This window comes from Abramis brama (assembly GCF_963993115.1).
Source record: "Abramis brama genome assembly, chromosome: 20".
In the NCBI taxonomy this organism is placed as follows: Eukaryota; Metazoa; Chordata; class Actinopteri; order Cypriniformes; family Leuciscidae; genus Abramis; species Abramis brama.
In genome coordinates, this window is record NC_139982.1 from 13314349 (window position 1) to 13327555 (window position 13207).

General features: G+C 40.0%; 1 protein-coding gene across 1 annotated transcript; it reads right to left on the minus strand.

Annotated features, from left to right (window-relative positions):
* Window positions 1-93: 93 nt before the first annotated feature.
* Window positions 94-10561, minus strand: ldha (lactate dehydrogenase A4). Its single transcript, XM_084095899.1, has 8 exons — window positions 10445-10561; window positions 8622-8756; window positions 6886-7003; window positions 3797-3970; window positions 3518-3691; window positions 3317-3434; window positions 2604-2727; window positions 94-1665 (listed from the first exon to the last, which is right to left on the minus strand). Exons 2-8 carry the CDS (start codon window positions 8748-8750, stop codon window positions 1501-1503), a joined length of 1002 nt encoding a protein of 333 aa, XP_083952025.1. The 5' UTR covers window positions 8751-8756; window positions 10445-10561; the 3' UTR covers window positions 94-1500.
* Between the last annotated feature and the right edge of the window lie 2646 nt (window positions 10562-13207).

Genomic DNA, 13207 nt, shown 5'->3' on the forward strand with positions numbered 1-13207 from the left:
ACACTTTTGACAGATTATTTAAACAACATGGTTCACAAACCCAGTTTGTTTCGGTACAGCTATTGGTCTAGAGAACAAACACAGAAAAACAGCTTTTGCAGTTAGTCACATCGTTTATTCGGCTACGGGCTGCGTCTCAATTGTACAGTCGCACGCTTCAAGTAACAGCTATAACCATCGCTGTGCATTTACCACTCGGCTGGAGTGCGTCGTTGTTCTTATGAACCAATACTAACAGAAATAAAAATACATTGACAACAGCATTTTGTTTCCAGCTGATACATAAAGTGTATACTTGCACCAATTACACCAAGTAGTTGGATTATCTAAAACATTAACACCTCAATATGGTTTTGTTATAGCATAAATTACAATGAATTCTTGTGGTTGACTTTAAGATCAAAGCCACTGACTTGGATTGAGTGTTTACACGCGCAGTCTGTGTGTACATTACAAGCTCATAAAACCAATTTGTCTTTACATGTAAACACTGTTATTCGCATTCTGTCCTGTTAGCCAATAGACCTCAATCATGAACATGCATAGAACTAATTACTTTAAATTAATTCATTAAATGAAAATAAATTAAAGCAATTTTAATACAAACTGAACAATTGCATTCAGTTCAACCACCAATTTCTAAATCATTTGTTAAATAATTGTCAACTGTCACATACAACTCGACAATTCAATGTCATTCTTTAAACCAGGGGTGCCCAACCCTGCTCCTGCCGATCGACTGCCTGCAGAGTTTATCTCCAACCCTAATCAAACACACCTGAAGCAACCAATTAAGGTCTTCAGAATCACATGAAAATTAAAGGCAGGTGTGTTTGATTAGGGTTGGAGATGAACTGTGCAGGACAGTCGATCGGCAGGAGCAGGGTTGGGCACCCCTGCTTTAAACCATTCTTCGGTTAATTGTCTCATTTAATGTAGAAATTCTGCTCGTAAAATCATTCTAAGTAAACTTGCATTAATTTCAGGTTTTACAAACGATTCACAGATTGATTTTCATAAATGAGGACTATTGTGCGCATGTCTTTTTACAATTTGATGTCAAGCCTGACGAAAAACGCAGGTTTGTATAATGAGCTGTTTTTTGTAAACACACAGTGATATTTTGTAAAACTGAAACCGTTTTGATTTTACGTGTTGGTCTTGGTGAAATTATCATTAGCGTGATGCAAGTACGGAATGCTAGCTGACCTCAGATCGGAATAAAATACTCAAATTGCACATCATCCTGCTCGCAAGTGCTTCTTTCTTGAATAACAATACTATGCACATAGACACAAACTGTCACAAAGGGTGATGATCTCTGTAAAGACAACAGGAATAAACGATTTCTAAAACCTCTGAAATAAGGAGTGTTACAATCTAAAGGTCTGAGACTGGCGTGTAGATTTCTAATGGTTACAGGCAGTGAGGTTTTTGAAGTCAGGAGATTGATAGGTTTGTACTTTGTGACACTGGCTACATTTTGGACAAGGCGGCGGTTCACAGGGTCAGCTCCTTCTGAACGCCCCACAGGGTCTCAGCGCTCTTCACCAGCTGCTTCTCCTCGTCTGGTTTGAGGGTCATGTGGACAACATCTGTCAGGCCACTGTTACCCAGGATGCAAGGTATGCTGAGGAAGACCTCGTCGTTCACACCATGCATTCCCTGTAAATACACAACAAATGTCAAACAATGGTGCCCTGTAGGCATTTCATAGCTTTGTTCCAAATCTTAGCATCTAGCCAACATTTTTAAACAGGCTGTTTCAAAGAAAACCTTTCGAGGATAATTAAATCACACAATGCACTGTGACAAACTCTTGAGAGGCATTTAGTCCAGAATGATGGACAGTCGAGGGAAATGTCTATTATGATAAATATGAACTCCGAGGGCCCTATTTTAAGGATTGCAAGTTTATATCTTACAATTCTGAGAAAAGTCCGATTTGTGAGAAAAAAAAAGTCAGTATTGCGAGTTATAAAGTCAGAATTGCAAGATATAAACTTGCAATTCTTACTCTTTTTTTTTTTTTTTTCTTGGAATTGCGAGTTTATATCTTGCAATTCTGAGAAAAGTCAAAATTGTGAGATAAAGTCGCAATTATCTTTTAAATTCTTTTATTCCATGGGGGAAACAAGCTTCCATGTGTCCATGAAGAGTTGTTCAGGGGTGCGTTTCCCGAAAGCATCGTTGGCCAACTATGGTCGCAAGTTCATCGCAATGTCCATTGAACTCTATTGGTAACGAGGGAACTTGCGACCATAGTTGGCTAACGATGCTTTCGGGAAACGCACCCCAGATCAGTACATAAGATTGTTAGCTTAGCAACATGCTAACGTAAGATCCACTGGAAACAACTGTAAATGTTAGTTCTTCTGTGTGCTTCAAGTTTGCATCAAATAGGAGTTGCTGTCCATAATCACTCACTTGATGCTGCATTAGAAGGTAGTTGTCTATTTTGTCATAAGACGGCGGTTTTGGGGCAGAGTTTATTATTATACATGTACGTACTTATGTTCTGTCTCTACTAGAAAAAAATATGGTTCACAATATTTGGTTAATGAAGACAGCAGGTCAACCAGAACTAAACATGAGAATCTCACCTTGACCAAAGTAGAAACTGGATGACACTTGTGCAAGTTCTTCAAGATGCTTTCACACAGGTCAGCTACAGACATACCAATCGCCCAGGAAGTGTAACCCTTCAGTTTAATAACCTCATATGCACTGCCAAATAAACCAGATTTATTTGTTAAACACACATAAACAACCACGAGTCCAGACTAAATACATTTACGCAAGGGCTTGATTGATAGGCTTTCTAATGGCGACACATAGTATACATTTATTACAGATCATATACAAATGAATGGAGACGACTCTTAAAAGGACAAATCCAGTGAAAAATGAACCTAGGGGTAATTAACACATGGTTACCGAGTCGATCGTTCCCTGCGACGCGTTTTCATGAAAATCTAATGTATAGAGTTTTATCTTTAAAAACAGATTAGCTCATAACACTAGTATATGGGGCATAGAGTAAGTAAAAGTAAATCGCTAGTTAATACCACTAACAAGGCTCAAAATAGCCTCACACTAACACGGTAGCATAATACGTTCGATTTTCATGAAAACGCATCGCAGGGAACGATCGACTCGGTAACCATGTGTTAATGAACCCTAGGTTCATTTTTCACTGGATTTGTCCTTTAACACTTGGCCTCTCTCCCTAAAACCTTTCTCTATGTCGTTCTGAGACGAATATTAGTGTAAAGAACTAAACCACTATATGGATGTTTAATTGGTTGCAAATAACCTGTCAACCACCATCTTGTGGACGCCCTTCCAGTCCTCCTTGTCTTTATCGGTGCCCATGTCAGGGTTCAGACTCTGAAGGGACACACCAGCCACGTTGACGCCGCTCCACACGGGAACTGAAAGAGAAGAGGGATGTTTAGTTGTATTCACTGTGCTCTTGAAACACATCTGTGCTCCTAATCATCCCTGCGGTCCTCACCGCTGGAGTCTCCATGTTCTCCCACAACCCAACCATGGCAGCTGGATGGGTGGATGCCCAACTTCTCTCCCATCAGGTAACGGAAACGAGCAGAGTCCAGGTTTGTGCCGCTGCCGATCACGCGGTTCCTGGGCAAACCGCTCAACTTCCAGGCCACGTAAGTCAAGATGTCGACTGAAGACACGAGAACATTTGTTTACGTTTCTGAAGCTACACGCCATCAACCATTCACTGCAAAAGGACATTCAAAGCCGGTGCTGGACAGTCGTTGTGTCATACCTGGGTTTGAGACCACCAGAAGGATGCAGTTGGGGCTGTACTTCATGATGTTGGGGATGATGAACTTGAAGATGTTGACGTTCCTCTGGACGAGGTTGAGGCGGCTCTCGCCCTCCTGCTGACGGGCTCCAGCAGTCACAACCACCAGTTTGGAGTTTGCTGTCACACTGTAGTCTGGAAATGACATGAAATGATCAATTTTGGAAGGATCTCCCGCTCTGAGAGAAGCGGCCTGTTCAGAGTCAGGCCAAGCTTAAGTAGATGTTGGAAAGAACTGGCACCAATGGTCTCTTGCCACTATCAAATAGAGGTTATGCGTGAGGCTTCACCGTCGGCCGGAGTGACTGAATGGCAGAAAGACTGAGCGTCAGCATTGGTTTTCAGCGTGAATGCCGCGAAAAACACACAAAACTCATCTAAAACGGGAAAGAGCTTTGCGATTGACTGTACAACTAGATTTGACAAGAAATCGGAGGTATATTTTTACAGACTGCCGAAAGCAACAGAACAGAGAAGCAAATGGATCGCTGTAATTCACAGAAACAACTGGATCCAGGCAACGAAAGATGGATTTGCAGTTATCATTTTGTGTCAATATGCTGAATTTAGGTGTAAAATCATACACTATATATTCTGCATAATTGGACGTTTTTTAAATAAACACTGACAAAAACCTATACAAGTTTTAAGGCTGGATGATATATATATATATATATATACAGTATATAACATTGATATAAGTGATCACCAGGATTTAGACCTACATTATATAAAGCGTTCACAGGCAAATTTGCTGTATTTATTTCCCCGGGGGCGTCAAAATCAGGCACATATAAATGTCAGGAGACATGATTCCTGGCTGCATGTCCATATCCATGGATCACTGGATCTTTGGTAAGTTGTAAGTTCCTTGTAAGACTACATCGAGTCCAACCTTTAGTTTAAACTGATAATCGATTGTTTTCCTCGCGGTTACGCAGTTTCCGCAGTTTTAAATCCAGTAATGCAGCAGCTCTTCTGCCACTCAATTCGGCTGTCCATCCGTAAATAAAAATTACAACTTTTTTTGGAAATCACTGCACAATAAGAATCAAGCAGCATTGCATGCCAGGACAGGAGTGCTTTTTGCTTGCTCTTCTTTTCCGGAATCCAGAGTGCTTTTGTTCTTGCCCATTCGTCTGCATTTTTTTACTTGTTCATTATGTTCTCAGTGTGAATAGGCATTCATAATAGATTGGCTTCAAAATCGATTTCTCATGTTAATAAACTTCTTTCTGTTAAGGCTGAGACACACTAAGCCGACAATCGGCCAATGCAAAGTGAGCAAAAGTTGTTGGGAATCCGTCAGTCTTGTTTTAGCAGTGTGTTTCACACTGTTGGCACCAGTAGGACTGCCGGTGGAGGCTTTTCGGATGATTGAGCATGTTGACTCAGCGGAGGAGTCTGTGAGAGGGATCACTCCGGGTGCGTTTCCCAAAAGCAACTATGGTCGCAAGTTCCATCATTACCAACAGCTCAACTGAGCATAGTTAGCCAACTATACTTTTGGGAAACACACCATCAATTGACAATTTAGCTTGTCAATTGAAAATGTGAAAAATAGAAAATTTTGCTAACTATTGTATGAAAAAAAAAATGGAAGTGACAAAAGCAAGTGAACTACGAAGTCAAGAGGGCACTCTTTATTTTTCATCTTCGGTTAATTTCTCTTGTTGAATGACAATTTCTGACTACTGCCACCTGCTGGTGTGGAGAGTTAATTTTCTCTGAAAGGCACAGACTGTACGAGTTATTTGACCATTGGTTATGGTGTTACAAATCTCGCAATTTTGACTTTTTTTTCTTACAATTGCGAGATATAAACAGGCAATTGCGAGAAAAAAGTCAGAATTGCAACAAAAAAAAAGGCGAGTTTATCAGAATTCTGACTTTATTTCTCGCAATTGCGAGTTTATGGAAAAGTTATACTGCAAATCCTTAGTGCTCAATTCTGATTTATTTGTCAGACCTGATTTGTTTGTATAGCTGTTTACATTGTTGTTTTAAATGTGGTTTAAATCAGATTCCAGTGTGAACAAATCATGTCCTGAACTGACCCGCATGCGCAAAAGAACGATAAAAAGACATCATGCAGCACGCTGTCATACAGAAGTAAACACTGAGAACATTAAAGTAAGGGATTACAAGTTTATGTATAGTGTGCTCTGCCGTGGAAGCCAGCGAATTATACGCAGGCAATATAAAAAAAAACACAGACGAGGATGCGAAAAAAGAGCTTTATTGATACGAGTTTTTTTGTATATAGAGCCGTAACTATGATACTTATGAGTTCTGACACATCACTGTCCTTCACTGACTACCTTTCGCCAATGTCTTGATAACTTCGGCAATGTAAAATCTTTGAAGTGACTCCCATGAGCGCAGAATTGTGATGAATGTTGATCTAGAGTGACGTAAAAGTTGCATGAATTCCGATACGACTGTTCAGACTGAGGTCGCACTGCAACACATCTGACCCGGATTGGATTCAGGACCACATATGTGAAGTGGCACAAATCACAATTGAAAAGATCAGATTCTGTTCACACTTTCATGAAAAAAGTCACATGTGTGATTTGGGACAATTCTTTATTTTCTGAGAATTGCAAGATGTAAACTGGCAATTGCGAGAAAAAAAAAGTCAGAATTGTGAGATAAAAAGTCGCAATTACCTTTTTTATTTTCTATTCAGTGGCGGAATCAAGCCTCCATACTATAGTCTTTGTGGTGTGTTCGAACACAACCTTTTGGCCCAGACGCAGGCAATGCGATGCGACACCAGTTTACTTTCAACGCTGCTAATTGTTCGGTGTGTCTGGGCATTTAGACGGACAGCGCTGCTTCTACGTTAAAGCAGACTGGGAAGTTGTTAATAGATAAAAAATAATCTTTCCTTTTTGATTAAGATGCAGCCCCCTGAATCATGCTTTTAATTTGAATATTTTACTTCTATTTCTAAATAAATGGTATAATAATTTTTAATCTAGGTCACCTCATTGGTACGTTATCACCAGATCAGCACCAATTATTACCAGATTATGAAATCTGACCTTTATCCGCCACTATCTTGTGTGTCTTGAGAAAGAGGCTCCCATGCTGCAGGTCCATAACCTCTCCTTTCAGCTTATCTTCCATCACGTCCACCAGGGCGAGTTCGTCGGTCAGATCCTGCACACACACACACAAGATATAATACACACCTTACATGGCTACTTAGACATTGATCAATGTTGAGTTAGGGATTCATTTTATTACTTAAGGTCATGAGTCTGAACCGGTTTGATTTATGTTCCTCTATATTTTCTAATATTTAAAGATTGTTGCACCTGTAGGTTCAGCGACTGCATTTTACACCGATGGAAAAATGAAGAGAGCTGAGGAGTGCAGACTCTTAAAGTTTGCCAAGTCTCCAGATATGAGGATCATGTTTATTCTTGGTGGAGGTTCAAGGCCTTCCTTCTCATTCAGAAATCGCTCTACGTTCAAAGGTCAGGAAAGCTTTAAAGCCAGTGTTATTTACTTGAGCCACAGCAGCTTTACCCCCATTGAGAATTCAGGAGAAAAAACATGAGCACATGGCTCAAGGAAGATATGGGAATCAATGTGACATTTTTCATTTCAGACAGTTTTTTGTTGTTGTTCACATGTTATAGGAAACATGGCATTTGATTTATATTGGACCTGCACAAACGGTCCAAATTGGTTAAAATTATTGGCACATAATTATTGTTTACCTCATAAAACAAACTTTTATTCAAGATTTCAATACAAGTGATATGAGTTTAAAATACTGTTCCCACTACTACAGGAAGAGTTAAGACATGACAGGAAATGATGAGGAAACCATATTGTGAAATGTTGTGAGGGCTGCTCACAATAGAAGAATGGGTCATCGAGAGTGTGCAGTAACACAAGGCACATTTCTGTCCTTTTTCTTTACAAATAATTATAAAGTTGTCCTTCAGTTTATTCTAAAACGCCCAATTTTACATTTATTTTAAAAATAAATTAGTAATTTAGATAATTTAAAAGGTCGAATTTTATATATATATATATATATATATAAAAATATATATATACACATACATACATACATATACATATATATATATTATATTTTATATATATATATATATATATATAATATAATATAATATATATATATATATATATATATATTTTTTTTTTTTTTTTTTTTTTAATTAATGATTTATTTCTGCATTTATTTTTTTATAAATTTGTCATTAAGATTATTTAAAAAGGTCAAATTTTACTAAATTTATTTTAAAATAAATTGGTAAGTTCTTTGTTTATTTTAACATAAATTAGTCATTTAAATAATTTACAAAAGGGCCAATTTAACTACATTTATTTTAAAATAAATGAATCATTTCTTAATTTATTTTAAAATAAATGAGTCATTTAGATAATTTAAAAGGTCGAATTTTATAACATTTCTTTTAAAATAAATGAGCCATTTCTTCATTGATTTTGAAATAAATTTGTCATTTAGATAATTTAAAAATTTCAAATTTTACTAAATTTATTTAAAAAATAAATTGGTAAGTTCTTTATTTATTTTAAAATAATCATAATTGTCATTTATATTATTTAAAAAGGTATTTACTCCGTTTATTTTATTTAAATTTTATTAATAATTTATTACTATTTTAAAATAAATTATTTGCAATTTTATTTTAAACTTTTTAAAAGGCAAAGCATGAATGTTGTCAGTGATATAATATCTCTAGAGATGAGTGTGTATGCAGTGCGTGACCTCACTGACCTTGAGGAGGATGCTGATGGCGGCGGCCATTCCCACCATTCCCACTCCGACCACCGTCACCTTGTTCGTGGGCCCTGCAGGCTGTTCCTTGCTCACGTGAGCAATGAGTTTCTCCTTTGTGGAGGCCATCTTCAGCTACAGGGGACAGAATCTCATCGGTCACTCTGGCTTTTAAATCCATCATTCAATGCTCTTTGAGAAACTAGATAATGTGAATCTGAATGGCTTCGAATAAGAAGCCATTTTAAAGCAACTGCACTGACTGATCATTTACATGATGACACAGAGTAGTCCAAGGCAGTGCTTCTCAAACCTGTCCTGGGCTCTCCCTCATTGACACATTCAAAATGTGCCGGGGATCCCCAGGACAGGTTGGAGTACCCCCGCCCCCCCACCCCCAGCCTCTGCAGTGTTGTGTGCACAGACGCACGTAGAGGAATTAATGCAAAGAGGAGGAACTAATCACGTGAAGAGCCCCTTTCTCATGATTTAAACCGGTCATTCAACATATGCAGTCCAAACACACGCACTTCAAAGATGATTTCTAATGTCTGTTATAGTCATTTATCCTCACTAACCATCACTACAAAACCAAAACATCTGAATAAATTATGCCTGTCACTGAGAGGTCTTGTAGAACATGCACTGATGAATGGAGCAAATTAGCATCTATTTATTTATAATAAATACAGTTGGTATTAACGTTTGGGTTTATATATATATATATATATATATATATATATATATATATATATATATATATATATATATACACACACACATACATACATATACATATACATATATATAAAAATAAATGTCAATATATATATACACATATAGGCATATGAAAACGTCTGGGTTTTTTTTTTTTTTTTTCTTAAACGAAAATTTAACCTATTTTCGAACAATGAAGATATATATATTTTTTATTCATTTCATTACCGTAATACAAATAGAAACGTCATTACCGTAATGTGTACGGATGTTTTACAGCTCATTATTCCCAATGACGATTTTCTGTAGTCTCATTACTTTAATACAGTAATTCAAATTAATTTTCCCTTTAGAGGCCGGTGTTAAGCTGACGCAACAAGGGCGAATCATATCGAGAACATAAATATGGTAAATCTACGCGAGCTGAATGAAATACTGACTCATCTCGTGCACACATTGCGCGAATCAGGACTTTTATGTAAAGCATCCGGACTAAATGTACCCTAAAAAACACAAGTACCAGAATCCTTTGCATATAAGGAAGCAAAAAGTGCATGAACATGAAGTGCATCTGATCTGTCCTGAAGCACGTAGACTCCAGTGACGCACGAGCAGAATGACAGACCAACATTAACAAAACTGAGTCATTTTCTCCAGGATACATTAAAATGATCGTAAATGATCACTGCATGAAAGAGAATTTGATTAAACATCAATACCTGATCATAAGCTTATTATTTTGAAACAAGCAGCAACAAGTCGTATTTGAGTTCACAATAAGTGAAAAATGCAGGTTTATTTGTAAACTGTTATATTCTTGATGTGCAACGACGATTATGTAACATCATCACAGCTAGACAGCAAGAGCAAACGGTGCTTCCATCAGGACATGAATGATCAGCAGATTTCAATCATATTTATATATGGACCAGTAGGATGTGACTCATTTTACATCCTAATGATAGAAGAAGAATGCCATATATAGATTTAACTATATAATTATAGGAAAAAATAACCAACCAACACCGGATACGTGCTTTTAAGACTATAACTTTCTTTTATTTAATGTGCTTTATATTAGTAAGTAGTGTTCATGTGTGTCTTACCTGTAGATGCTGTTATTTGACAGTGATATTCAGTGTAGACTGGGCTGTTACTCCGCACCGGTGCTGCTGTGAGTGAGGAAGAGGCTGCGCGCGCAGCTTATAAAGCGCGGAACGCCCTCCTACAGTTGCCTCATTTGCATATGAATAAGATGGGCGTGGCTTTGCGTCCCGTGGTTGAAGTCACGTCCATCTGAGGAAACGTCATGAGGCGGATGTGGCTTAGCAGTGCACGCGCCACGGTTTCAGTACTCTAGTACGCGTTGCTTAACCAACATGTCTGCTTATGTCACAAAAATCTGCTTACAAAACATATTGAAGAATGGAAAATAACCACAAGTGCACTTGTTTTGTTTTGTTTTTTTCTTTGTAAACATGATAATAAATATTTAATTAAATATGAATGGCAAAATAAAAAAATCTTGACCAGTTTACCTTAATATGTTTTTGATTGTAGCTTATAGCTTCAAGTTTTTTCCCCCACATTGTATCATACTGTATATTGCAGGCTACTAAAGCCCTAAATCTTCTTTTTTTCGGTGTAAATAAAATTGCACTTGAATACATATAGCTAATACATCTTATAAAATAAAATAGATTGAATAGGTAAAATATCTAACGTTAATGAATGCTAAATAATAAAAAAATGTATTGTACGTAAATTGTAATTGTATTTTTTTTAATGGACTCTTTATTGCGTTCAGTGTTATCGGATAATTGGTGAGTCAAGTCACCTTTATTTACTTTAAACAATACAGATTGTTTCAAAGTAGCTTTACAGTGATTAAATGAAAATAATGATTCAATGATGCAAACAGAATTCAATTCTGCTGTAAAGCAGCTCTATAAGGGAAAATAGTAAACAGTCATTATTCAGTTGAAATCAGTTCAGCGTTGATTCAGTTCTGTTCAATAACTCTGAAAAGATCCCATGCCATACCATACCATACCATACCATACCATACCATACCATCTTCTTCCACTTATCTGGGGCCGGGTCACAGGGGCAGCAGTCTAAGCAGAGACGTCCAGACTTCCCTCTCTCTAGACACTTCCTCCAGCTCTTCTGGAGGGATACTGAGGCCCCGGACCCCATACTCCCAGAAAACCGCACTGTTCCTCCTGTTCTACTATCGGCCGAATTCCTCTCCAGTACTCCAGGCATAGTCTTTCCCGGGGAGGCTGAGAAGTGTGATCCCCCTGTAGTTGGAACACACCCTTCTTAAAAAGAGGGAACACCACCCCGGTCTGCCAGTCCAGAGGTACTGTCCCCAACCGCCACGCGATGTTGCAGAGGCGTGTCAGCCAAGACAGCCCCACAACATCCAGAGACTTGAGGTACTCAGGGCGGATCTCATCCACCCCCGGTGCCTTGCCACCGAGGAGCTTCTTGACTACCTCGGTGACTTCAGCTTGGGTGATGGACGAGTCCACCTCCGAGCCCTCGGTCTCTGCTTCCTCAAAGGAAGACGTGTCGGTGGGATTGAGGAGATCCTCAAATTATTCCTTCCACCGTCCGACGGTATCCCCAGTTGAGATCAACAGCTGCCCACCTCCACTGTAAACAGTGTTGGTAGGGCACTGCTTCCCCCTCCTGAGGCGCCGGACGGTTTGTCAGAATCTCTATGAGACCAACCGATAGTCTCACTGAACTCCTCCCAGGCCCGATTTTTTGCCTCCACAACCACCCGGGCTGCAGTCCGCTTGACCTGTCGGTACCCGTCAGCTGCCTCAGGAGTCCCACAAGCCAGCCAGGCCTGATAGGACTCCTTCTTCAGCTTGACAGCATCCCTTACTTCCGGTGTACAATGGAGGTGGAGAACATGGTCCACTCTGACTCAATATCTCCAGACTCCCTCGGGGTCTGGTCTAAGCTCCGCCGGAGGTGGGAGCTGAAGATCTCTCTGACAGGGGACTCGGCCAAACGTTCCCAACAGACCATCACAGTTCGTTTGGGTCTGCTGAGTCTGTCCAGCTTCCTCCCCCACCATCGGATCCAACTCACCACCAGGTGGTGATCAGTTGAGAGCTCCGCCCCTCTCTTCCCCCGAGTGTCCAAGACATACGGCCGGAGGTCAGATGAAACGACCACAAAGTCATCGACCTCCAGCCTAGGGTGTCCTGGTGCCACGTGCACTGATGGACACCCTTATGCTTGAACATGGTGTTCGTTATGGACAAGCTGTGACTAGCACAGAAGTCCAATAACAGAACACTGCTCGGGTTCAGATCAGGGGGGCCGTTCCTCCCAATCACGCCCCTCCAGGTGTCACTGTCGCTGCCCACATGGGCGTTGAAGTCCCCCAGTAGAACGACGGAGGCCCCAGTCGGAGCACTTTCCAGCACCCCTCCCAGAGAGACTCCAAGAGGGGTGCGTACTCTGCACTGCCGTTCGGCCCGTAGGCACACACGAGAGTGAGAGACCTATCCCCGACCCGAAGGCGCAGAAAAGCGACCCTCTCGTTCACCGGGGTGAACTCCAACACATGGCGGCTGAGCTGGGGTCTATAAGCAAACCCACACCAGCCCACCGCCTCTCACCATGGGCAACTCCAGAGTGGTAGAGAGTCCAGCCTCTCTCAAGGAGTGTGGTCCCAGAACCCAAGCTGTGCATGGAGGTGATCCCGACTATTTCTAGTCGGTACCTCTCTACCTCCCGCACAAGCTCAGGCTCCTTCCCCACCAGCAAGGTGACGTTCCACATCCCTAAAGCTAGTTTCTGTGTCCAGAGATTGGGTCGTTGGAGCCCCCGCCTTCGACTGCCAC

Coding starts and splice junctions, on each gene's coding strand:
- ldha (XM_084095899.1), bottom strand. CDS start 8,750: ATGGCCTCCACAAAGGAGAAACTCATTGCTCACGTGAGCAAGGAACAG. Junction 3,971..6,885: donor CAAGATAGTGGCGGATAAAG/GTCAGATTTCAT, acceptor TGTCATTTCCAG/ACTACAGTGTGACAGCAAAC. Junction 1,666..2,603: donor CAGTTTCTACTTTGGTCAAG/GTGAGATTCTCA, acceptor GTGTATTTACAG/GGAATGCATGGTGTGAACGA.